This window comes from Rhipicephalus sanguineus, chromosome 4 (assembly GCF_013339695.2).
Source record: "Rhipicephalus sanguineus isolate Rsan-2018 chromosome 4, BIME_Rsan_1.4, whole genome shotgun sequence".
Classification (NCBI taxonomy): Eukaryota; Metazoa; Arthropoda; class Arachnida; order Ixodida; family Ixodidae; genus Rhipicephalus; species Rhipicephalus sanguineus.
Genome location: NC_051179.1, coordinates 196,684,837 through 196,696,550, shown reverse-complemented (window position 1 = coordinate 196,696,550; position 11,714 = coordinate 196,684,837). Strand labels below are relative to the sequence as shown.

At 50.7% G+C, this 11,714-nt stretch overlaps 2 protein-coding genes and 1 pseudogene across 2 annotated transcripts; 1 reads left to right on the top strand and 2 right to left on the bottom strand.

Moving 5' to 3' along the window:
• Positions 1 to 218: 218 nt before the first annotated feature.
• Positions 219 to 755, bottom strand: LOC119391960 (uncharacterized). Its single transcript, XM_037659602.1, has one exon. It carries the CDS (start codon positions 753 to 755, stop codon positions 219 to 221), a length of 537 nt encoding a protein of 178 aa, XP_037515530.1.
• Positions 756 to 2,917: 2,162 nt separating this feature from the next.
• LOC119391014 (putative nuclease HARBI1) lies at positions 2,918 to 5,546 on the top strand (annotated as a pseudogene).
• Positions 5,547 to 6,133: 587 nt separating this feature from the next.
• Positions 6,134 to 8,768, bottom strand: LOC125758367 (uncharacterized). Its single transcript, XM_049415454.1, has 2 exons — positions 8,557 to 8,768; positions 6,134 to 7,839 (listed from the first exon to the last, which is right to left on the bottom strand). The coding sequence occupies exons 1-2, from the start codon at positions 8,766 to 8,768 to the stop codon at positions 7,422 to 7,424; spliced, it is 630 nt and encodes a 209-aa protein (XP_049271411.1). The 3' UTR covers positions 6,134 to 7,421.
• Between the last annotated feature and the right edge of the window lie 2,946 nt (positions 8,769 to 11,714).

Genomic DNA, 11,714 nt, shown 5'->3' with positions numbered 1-11,714 from the left:
TTGCTGTGATACCAGCAGTAGACGCGTCGACGAGGACCGGAACGGGAGCTAGACCTCGGAGACAATCTGGGACGGTAATCGCGGTCTCGTCGACGAGGGTGAGACGGTGGCCGTAGGGCATTAACAGTCTCGGCGAGGTCGTCGATCAGTTGCTCCAGGCGAGACTGCCGGTCCTCGAGTTGCGACAACGGACCGCTAGATGCCGTAGCCACAGTACCTCATACTGCATAGTCAGCGACGCGATCGGCCTGCTCCGCCAGCTTGTCGAGGTGCAGGTCGTCAGGTGCGGTAGCCAAGGCAAGCACCACGTTCTGTGGCAGGCGCTGGAAAAACAGTTCTCGCAGCAGCGGGCTGTTTACATCCAACTTACAGCCACTGAGAAGCTGCTGCATGCGACGTAGTAGTTCTGACGGTCGCCGGTCGCCGAGCTCCTCTTCGTTGAGAAGCTGCTGGAGACGCCTGCGCACAGACACAGACTTGCGTTGCAGCACCGTCGTTTTAAAGTGGTCATAAGGTGTGGTTTCATTGGGCGTGCACACAAGGTCGTGAAACTCTGCAACCACTTCCGTTGAGAGCGCGGAGACAGCGTGGCAATACTTCGCTCGTTGCGAGGTAATGCGCCGAAGGGCAAAGATGGCCTCCACGTGCGTGAACCAGGCTGCAGGATTCTGGGGCCAAAACGACGGCAGGTGAATCTGCACTGTGGCGATGCCCTCTGCGCCGATCGTCGGTCTGTCGCTTGTGGTCGCGTCCATGATGTAGTGCTCGCCCTGCGATCACGTCCGGGTCACCACGTTATAGGGACTGAGGTTAGGTCCGCTATAACAATGCGTGTGGCGGCGAGCGTAAAAACCAGGGAACCGTTCAGACCGATGGCAGGAGCAGAAGAAGACTCTTCTTTATTTGCGTTTTCTTTTCCTTGCAGCCCGCAGCACGAGGAACGAGGAGCGTGCGCATGCACGTGCGCCTGTGCGCGCCATAATTAATAGTCAGCCGATGAAGACGACGATGGCCGCTAGAGAGGGCCTTCGAGCAGCATAATCCAGCACCCTCCCCTGTCACAACCCCCAGTAGGGATGACGCGAGGAGCTACGTACCAGCTCCCAGTGGAGATGTAGCGTGTTTTAGGAAGAGGGGCCATAGCCCAACCCGTACAGTGCACACGGGCAAAGTGAACTGCTACTGCTCCCTTTGGAATGCACGGCAATTCCATGTCACATCGCGCCCGATCGGCTGCCAGCGGAGCTTACGGAGCGCAGTTCGGAAACGCGTCCAGAGCCGTTGCCGACATCTCCCGCTGGCTGCTATGCAAACAAGTAGCCAAGCTGACTTAGAGCACGCGCCTGTAGCGCTAGCCGCAAGCGGCTTAGCCATATGTGAAGCTGCTTCAAGTGGCGGCTGTGAAAGACAACAGGCGCTCCCCGAGAACGGTGCAACGGCCGGTATCCCTTTTGAAACCGCGCCGCTCATCGAGCTCAGAGACAGTTCCCCATCGCTCGACCGCGCCGTTAAGGCCCAACCGCATACACGCGAGTTTCGAGCGACGGCGACGAGCGACAGCGACGAGCGACATGATTTGCTGTCGCGGAGGGCCATCCATCGCCGTCGCTTGTCGCGTCGCAGCTTTCTGGAAAACTAGAAAAAATCGCTTATCGCCCGGAAGAGAGCGTGACGATTTCCGGCAACATGGCAGCATCACCGATCCTCGCTTCGGTTGCAATTTGCTCTTGATGCTTCCAATCGCGCGTACTTCAAGGAATGCAAGTTATAGCCTACCTTCTTTATAACCCCATCTTACGCGGAGAGCGAAGCAGCGGCCGTATTTTGTCGTTAATTTTGATCGACGGCTCGTTTTGATGTTTCGGTGGTAGCTTGCTGCCATGTCAACATCGTCGTCGTGTGAGGTGGCCCTTCTCCTTGCGAGGCAGCGATGCGAGTCGCTGCTGCTTTTCTTAAATGTTGCACGACTGCAAGAGGAAACGTTGTAGATATGCACCTCGTGTACTAACCCTAACATAACGCAGTTTGCAAAGTGCGACGTTGTAGCGTAGGCAGCTTACGCTTCCGGGCGCCCCATGGAGATCACAGCAGATACCACTGTCGCGGTTAAACACAAGATTGCAAAAAAAGCGTCATGAAACGCTTTTATGCCTTCTTTGTCTCACACAAGACAATTATAAATTTGGCATGTTGTCATTCATCTACTTTGTAATTCTTTTTCGCAAGTTACATGTGTGCACGGAATAGTTTTCAATCGAGCAACCGTGACACTTTGTCGCGAACATGTGGGTGCTACCGTCGCGACGCGACAGCGCGACGGAGCCCGTTTGTCGCTGTCGCTTGTTACCGTCGCTCGAAAATCGCGTGCATGCGGTTGGGCCTTAAGGCACCAACAGCTTCCTTTGAAGCGGGTGCACAGACGCTGCTGGAAAATGCCGCCGAGATGACCCAGGCGCTCACAGGGGCAGTCCAAACGCTTTCGGCCGTTCCGAAACGCACTCATCCGGCTTTCATGTTGGCCGTTTCGACCTACAGCGGATACGGTGATCTGCAAAGTGCAAAAGATTACCTGGTCTCCCTCACACGTTACCAGAGAGCCTTGGGTCTAGACGATCAGGAGGTTTTCAGACGCGTCGTCCCAGCTGCACTGACTGACACGGCGGCTAGGTGGTATCGGCTTTCAGGCCACCGAGCAGCAACCCTCGATGAGTTCCGCACGGCCTTCCTGTGCGAATCGCGAGCTCAAGCTCCGCACACAAGCCCGTGATAAGTAGCTTCAGGAGTATGTACGCGCGATGGAAGACCTTTTCTCTGTCGCTGAACGCAGAGCTTCGAACGAGGAACGCGTCGAACGGGTGATCAGGCAGGCGCATCCGATCTTTTTGGCGTACCTGCGCGCCAGTCGCTTCCAATATTTAAGGCGGCAATACACTCCGACGTGACCCGGCGCGCGCGCGCGCGGTGGTTGCGCTGCGTCACGCCAGGTTGGCTACGCCGCGCCAGGCGTATGTCCGTCGCCCTACAGTTCAACGTCGCGCAGCTGCCGCAGCTCGAGTAGCGCATGCGCAGAAAATCGCGCCGCTCCGTGCCGCCTGTGGTGGAACATCGAAACAAATCTTTTCGCGCGCTATCTCAGTCGGTAGCGATCACCACCGCGGACCGGACTGTTTTCTCAGCGATGGCGCGGACACAGACGCATGCCGCAAGACGAAAGATTATTCTCGCGTTGTTGGTGCGTCGTCTGCGTCGCAAGAGGAACAGGTCTCTCTACATAAGGGATATATTTGACAAGCGTCCAGAGTATGGAGAATACCACCACCTAGTACAGGAGCTTCGGCACAGTGATCCTGAATATCATTTCAAGTATTTCAGGTAAGTGACAACGTTGCTCCTTTCGGAATTGTGTAGCTCCAGCTCGGTTAAGTATGTTATACGTAACTTTCATGCATTTGTCGCACGCAGGATGACAAAGGCGTCATTCGACAAGCTGCTGTTCATCGTCCAACTCACAGGAGACCCATCTCACCGGCAGAGAGGCTCGCGGTGACATTGAGGTAAAATATATGCTGATCATATTTGCTAGAAGTTAGCCAATGCGGCCACGAGCCGACGTGCATGCATGTCTACTGTTGCTTTAGAAAATTACGCTTTTTGCTAACATGTCGCAAGAATTCGTTCCCGTAATATGCTTTTTTTTTCGTGTTCCCTACTTTTCGTAATTTCGAAGATACGGAACCCATGTATTGACCTCCCTGAACTTCCCCGTGCATGGCAAAGTAAATACTGGTTCACGTTAACTTTTTTTAGATGCGAAGTATCTTAAGGCGGAGCTCAATCCGGTGGTGGTGTGCGGCGTGACCGCCCTTACTGCACATGCGCATACCCTCTCCACACACCTCCTCTCCACTCACCCTCTCCCCTTCCCCTCTTTCCTCCCCCTTTCCACTCTTCCTCTGAAACGCGGGCTAGACATGCCGAAATTCACTCCTGCGCAACGCCGCGATGAGCTCGAGCGCATGCGCGTCCCCTCCCCTTCTCTCTCCTCTCCTACGCTGCCTCCCTCTCGCCCGCCTGTCGACCGCGTTCCCCGCTCGCCCTGTGAGAATTAACGGCCAGGCTAGATGGAAGATACGACGCGCGTAGCGTCCCTCTTCGCGTTCCACGACGCGAGGTCGGTAGCATGCCCAATGAACGCCAACGGAACGCGATCGTGCAAGTGCTCCGGCTTCGCATCGCCTCATGGTCCCCTTTTTTCTTCATCGCTTATATTTCCGAAAATTTTCGCCGCGTATAATAGTGCTTCCTATGCAGCCTATATGGAGTCACCGACGAACTATTCTTGCTACTGTCTGTGGTCCTATGGTGTCTGTGAAACGCTATGCAGACATTAAAGAATATAATTATGCTGATAACACTTCGGTTCAGTGTAAACATGTATGTCAAAATATTTGAACCATAATTATATGGACTGTTCTTTTCACAACTTTGCAGATTTCTGGTCACAGGAGGTTCCATGGAGGACATTGCATTGAGCTACCGAATGCATGCTTCTACTGTAGCTAGAATACTGAAGGAGACATTACCAGCGATCTGGGACTGCTTGAGGCCCCTGGTACTCGCACGCCCAAGCACACAGAGGTGGCGCGACATAGCTAAGGAATACCATGACAAATGGGATTTTCCAAACACAATAGGGAGCATTGATGGCAAGCATTTTGCGATCAAATGTCCTAACAACAGTGGCTCCGACTTTTACAATTATAAAGGTTTCTATTCACTAAGTATGCTGGCTATAGCCGACGCCAAATATAGATTTCTAATGGTGGACATCGGAGCCCAAGGCCGATATTCAGACGGTTCATTCTTTAAGAGGAGTTGCCTCCAGGTAGTTTTTGAAAAGGGTGCTTTGGGGCTGCCTTCAAATATTTCGGAGTGGCCACTTTGTTTGGTTGGCGATGCAGCCTTCCCTTTGCGGACCTACTTGATGCGGCCCTACCCTGGGAGAAAGCTGGATGATAGAAAAAAGGTCTTCAATTACCGCTTGTCGAGGGCACGCAGGTGCATTGAAAATGCTTTCGGCATTTTGGTCTCCCGGTGGCGGGTGTTTCTTGGAACGGTACAAGGCAAGCCAGAGCTCCTCAACAACATGATTCAGGCTGCCGTATGTTTGCACAATTTTCTTATGGAGGACACTGCCTACTGCCCTGACGAGTACAGCGACACGCTGTGCGGCGAGACGGTGCATGACGGAGAATGGCGCCACACTGTCACTGAAATTGGCACAAAGACAGTGCCGTCGAGCAACCGCCCCACCTCAGCTGCCATGGCAATGAGGGACGAAATAGCAGACTATTTTATGTCTCCAGAAGGTTCATTGCCGTGGCAGCTGAAGGTTGTCAGGCGATGCTAAAATCTCCTGTAAACATGCATGCATAGTTTGTACCCTCAATGTTCTCTTCCTTTATTCCTAGCAGAATACAGCACATTCGAGTGCTGTGTTTTGTAAGGCTGTATTATATGTAATACTTTGAGTATTTTTGCCGCACTGCGTTACAAGCAGATCTTTTGTGGCTTATTCATTGCTGTTTGTTTATGTGCTTGAACTATGTGCATATTTTGCTGGTTTTATACGCAGGCAATCCACCGCTTTTTATGTTACCAAGAATTGTAGTTTTCATTCTTTTTCTGAGTAATCTGATTGTTTCCCCATTCAGTTCTATTTGTAACACTGTTTTTCAAGCGCATTATTTTAAGCATGTTTGGCTCATGTGCTTTTTCTGTCATTTTTCTCTGGTGCCCCCTTACTAAAGTACCTTGAAATAAACAAATAAAGCATTAACTTTTTTTTTCGTCTTTCAACTAATCCAATGTGATTTCGGAAATGTCACCCTGACAGGTTAATTTCAAGCCCTTCCTACATAGGATTTGTTAGCAATGTACGCCAGTAAGTGAAAATCGATGACCAACAAGCTGTTATTTTGTTATATATAAGCTAAAAGCACGCTGTAGCTAATCTTTTGAACCACGAGGCATTTGTGTGTCTTTTTATATCAGGTGTGCATTGCAGAGGTCTGTGAGCACGTTGTTTTTAAAAACATTTACCGCACGCATAAATAACATAGAGAGCATCACATAGAAAAAATGGAATTTAATGATAACTTTCGAATGAAGTGCACAATAAATCAAGAGCAGTTACACTTACCTGTGTGTTAATAACATAATATATTTGTGTGCAACACAGATAAAAATGCAGCAAGTGAAAAACAAAAATGCAGATATTCAGACAATTTTACACACACACACACACATATATAAGGTGTACGTTTGCGTGTAATCACAACTGCCAGCCTGCGTTGTCTGTTTGCTTGTTCTGGGATGTTTCATTGGAAGAATATGAACAAACCTCTGAAATATGTAGAAAAAACAACTGAGAATAAAATATTCATCGTCACAGTGGAACTTAGCCTTTTGTTTGATGCTGCATGCAATGTGTTCCCTATGTATTAGACAAATTGTGAAACTTTTGTACTACTATACACAGTGCTCAAATACCTTGCATGTGGTAAAAGTGAAACATTTGATAAGGTGCACAATAACATGAAAAGTAGGCAAAAATATCTGTCACATATTGTAAGATATTGCCACATCGGAAAGACAGACTAGAATTGCAAAACAAGTGCACTTTTTAAAGCATGTCATGCTGAAAATGCACACAAAAAACAGAATACCACTCTTAATTTAATGCAAGAAAGAGATCTCGGATAGTACTGGAACACACATCACCGAGAAAGAAATGCTCACAGTAGCAGACTATGCGGTGTTCAACATGCATAATGTTGTATACATATGAACAATTGTTCGTGTACTGGCACTTAAAATATTTTATCACAGCATTGGTAAACAGCGTATCACACTTGCATTGTATCACATTTGCATTCTCTGTATTGATAACCCGGCATGGAAGCTTAGCAGGCAAAGTGTCGCTCTGCGAATGAAGATGGTTTGTTTCTGAACCTTGTGGCCGCATATGGATAGGGGCGAATTGGCAGAACACCCGTGTACTTAAATTTAGCAGCTTCATGGTGTATCACAGGCAGTCAAAATTAACTCCATATTACATTGTGTCTCATAATGACATCATGGTTTTGGCATGTAGGAAACCATAAATTGCATTTGTATCGATTAGCTACCTTTTAATGCGACAGCATTTAGGAATTGTTTCGCAGAATATATGGTATCGGCATTGCCCACGAGCAAAAAGAGAAGCATAACAAACAAGCAGGCAAGTAGACCTTACATGATTTCTGATGCGAACATAGCACATTTACGCTATCCTGTTAACTCTTGAAAACTTCTAATTTTTAAAGTGCATCATTACTTAAAGAAAAAAAAACATATTCAAGCAATCTCATAAGCAAAGTTTAACTAATGTTGATGGTGTGCACATCGTTTTCTTCCTCCATTTCTGCAAGCAATGTCATTATTCGTGCTTTGCATTTCAGTGCCACCTTACGTGGCATGTTGTCCAAGCTAAGGCCTATGGATATTCCAAATGCCTCATTTTCTGACATTTTGCCGTCGAGTCTGCACAACAGCTGCTCTTCAAAGTTGTCGTTCTTTTTCCCTTTTTTAAGCTTTGGTGCAGCCTCTTGTTTACCGGTTTCCGGTGGTCGTTCTGCCAATGGTGGCGGCGTTGCTGGCATTGGTAGCTCCTGTGGGGAATCCATGGGACTTTCAACACCTGAGGGTGCTGGCGGCGTATTTTCCATAGTTGCAAAGATGCTCTCGGCGGTCTCGCCATCATCACCATAAGTGGCTGGCTCCAGACTGCATGTAGTTCTGCAGAGAAAAGGCATACATTGTTTCAAAGGGAAACAGGTGCACGACTGTCAACTAAAAGCATACAACTGTCCCCTTTAAATTTGGATGCATCGCTCGCTCAGAATGCCGAAGGATTATTCAGACCAATAGTATCATGTGTACACTACAATACCGCTCTACTCACTTAAAGAAAAACGGGTTTCAGAAGTCGCGTGCCAATCGCGGAGCCGTCCACACGCGTATAACTCAGCTATGTATACTTCCAATGGGACCGGCACTAGCCTTTAGCTTTGAGACCATACAGTTTGTGCCTATTTTGTATAACATATGTGTGCAATAAACAACTCCAATGAGACCAGAAATTTTGTCGAGGTATTCAGTGTTCATTTGCTATTTCGTGCAAGGATTAAAGGGACAGTTGTATAGTACCTTGAACATTATATGGAGGAAGAAATAAGTGGGTGCGGACCGAGGCAAGTACAACAAACTCGTATATCTTAAGTGAACACACACAAAAAAATGTTACTGATGTGCACTCCGAAAACGCAAAACGAATCAATCACGATCGCGTAAAGGGCGCAGCAAACTCCCTCTGCTTCACTGCATGACACGATTGTGGTGTGCGGAAACCTTTATACAAGAAAGAAACCCCGTCATCAAAGCATAGTCATCTAAGTGTACGCAATATAAGCAGGCATGAATGTGATGACACAAGTTCAAAAATGCGTAGCTTACTTCCTCGGACGGCCGCAGTGTTTGTAAAAGGCCATGGACTCCGTGAATTCCCAGGCCCGTCGAGACACGTAGCCGCTGCCACTCCTTTTCGTCGCTTCAATAGCTTTCAGTTCACGAGTATACCGATCCCTCAGCCGCTTCCACAGTTTCAGGCACTCATCGACTGAAACAGGGAGAACAAGACAAACAAACAGGCGCTTAGTGCACAGCATGTCCGGAGACGTATACTGCACTGACAATACACACGCAGGGTTCCGTTTGGTGTCGCAGAAGTTTGTTGCCAGACTGAGACGCGCGAAGCGGCTCGTGGGTCGCGCCCCAGTGACACGGGCACACCACGGACGCTGGCAAAATACAGAGAAGGGCGAAGCGGCTCGTGGGTTACGTGCGCCCCAATGACACGGGCATACCACGGATGCTGGCAAAATACTGAGAAGGGCGAAGCGGCTCGTGGGTTACGTGCGCCCCAGTGACACGGGCATACCACGGACTTCTGCGACACCAAACAGAACCCTGCCCACACACATGTGTAGCATCGACGCACCTTTTGAGAGGCCGGAGTAGACACGTATCTGTTCCCACGCGTTGTTTTTTCGCTCTGCATCCCGGTAGTCCATTCTTTTGGGTGTCGTAGACACAAGGATGTTGCTGGACGGCGTCCAAAAACCTCTCGATTTCGGAGCCGCACAGGTCCGGCACGCTTTCTTGCGAAGACGCCATGTTGTTCTGACAGCTCGCCGAGTAGCGAGTCTCTACCTCGACGAGAGAGGGCGCTAGGCGCTAACTTTCTTGGCGCGGTCGGCGCGAAATGCATTCGGTTGCATTCGGCGCCGGACGACGTCCGAGCGCGCTAGATGCCGCCGTTCGCGTCGGCGCCAGGTGCCGCCGGACTATAGAGGGTCGCGTTTTCGCCAACGTAACGTCGCCACGACGCGCGCGCGCGCTACGTCGGAGTGTATTGCCGCCTTTAGAGGAATTGGCCGCCGAGGCAAAGCGCATTCAAGTCGACATTCTCGCCGCGCGCGCCTATTGCCCGCCACCACCAGCCAGCGAGGCCCATGAACCGCGCTGCGCGTGGAGAGGGGCCGTGACCTTTCCCCAACGGCAAAAGCCCGTCGGAGCTGCCATTGCGGCTCCCGCTTGAAGCAGACCCACTTGGGAGCTGAGCGATCGCGCTTTAGACCCTTCACGTACGGTAGGCGCGCAGCCTGTGCTGCGTCGCAACTCGACACGCGCGAACAGGAACGCAATCCGACCCAGCGCATCGCTGAGGGTGGCGCTTTTCATAACAGATCCTTTGATCAACACGCGAACCGACCCCTACAGCTCGGAAGCTGCTCCGTCTCAGGAAAGGCACCGCGATGGACAGTACGCTGCTTCCGCTGCCTCAAATGAGGGCACAATTGCGAGGGAGTGCCCCGTACCTAGGCCTCCTGTGAGGCAGGGAAACGGGAGCGTGGGTCGTTCGTGAAGGCACAAGCGGCCGAACCCTTACTTCTCCCCTCTGCGTACCGGGCAAGCAGTCTTGTTCGTGTGCACGCGCCGTTTATTTCGGTCACCATTGCCGGCTGCGAATTTTCGGCGTTGCTGGACACGGGCGTGAGCGCTTCATTGTTTGGCGAACAGGTGTTGTCCCACTTGCAGAAGCACTCGGTGCGCTTACGGGACTGCCGGACCACATTCACCCTTGCCAGAGGCATGGCCCAGTCGTCTGGCGCCGCAAGGTTGACGGTCAGATGGGGAGATCGAATGAGACGGACGCGTTTCGTTCATCTTCCAGGGCTCAGTGTTCCTGTGATTCTCGGTCGAGACTTTCTCCTAAAAACCGGTATCTGTGGACATTGCGAATGGAGGCTATCGCGACGGACCTTTTTCCCAGCTGAAGTCGTTCATCAGCCCACCGACGTATACTGTTGCCTGTGCAGTAGAGGCGTCGGAACCGTGCCGCGTGCAAAGTTCAGGGGCAGGCTTCTGTGGTATGCGCTCGTCGGCTCAGAATGCCCACTGGGATCGAGCGACAGGACACGTAGAGGCTCCGCATCCTTTGACCGCCTGTGCGAATCAATTGGATGATACACAGAAGGCTCGTCTGTCGGCACTGTTACGTCAGTACGATGGGGTCTTCACCGATCAACCGGCCTGTACCGAAATGGCGAGCCAGTCGATCGAAACTGGCGACGCGCTTCCTTTGAAGTGTAACGCCAGGCCCGTCAGCCTCGCCAAGAGGCAGGTTATGGACGGCTTGCTGGACGATATGCTTTCAGCTGGCATTGTTCGCCGTTCGTTCAGCGCCTGGGCGTCTCCAATTGTGTTGGTGCCTAAGAAAGATGGCAGTCATCGCCTGTGCGTAGAGTACCGCCGTCTGAACGGAGTGACTCGTAAGGATACATGAGCGTTCACTGTCAGACACGAAACCATTTTCACTCGCCGCCCATTGCAAACAATGCGGCTGCACACCCTTCGCCGACACTATGATTCTGTCACGTCATAGACAACAGATGGCAAGAGAAGTCATCGAAGCGTTCCACATTCAAAGGAAAAGGAAAAAAAGGTGTATCAGTCTACCATCTATCGCGCTAAGTGACGCGGAATTTCAATACCTAAGCGGAACCTGCAGATGATTACAAAGTTTATATGTTTTCTGTTCCTTTTTCTGTGTTGTTCTTCACCTTTATATTAGCATGTTCTTCCGAATAAAATCAGTTGCGAGTTAGCGCCCGTGTTGTGCACCTTCTTTTTTCTCTGTCCTCGTCCGTCAGTGCGCTACTTAAATCATGAATCCGTACCAACTAGCTCAAGTTTCAATTCTCATGCAGACGCTGTTCATACTGCGCCGTAGTGCGCACAGCGTCTGTGTCGTCTCGCTGGTGACCTAAGACGCCTTGGGGACCCACGCTAGTTTTCGATTTTTGCGTCTTCCGTCAACGCGAGCGCAAGAACCCAATAGTGGCTTGGGTTCTGCGCATTCGCCATGGCGGCTCGCAAGCCTCTTGGGTCCCCAAGCTCCTTGGGCCCCAATTCTCAAACTCTCTAATAAATCTCAGAACAGTCCTCGAGCGGGGCGTCACTTCTTCATCGCATCACGCGCTGAGAAGGCGCGTGCCGGCACGGCCTTTTCTTGTTTTGTCATCGGGCCATTGTTCTCTTGCAGTGCGCAC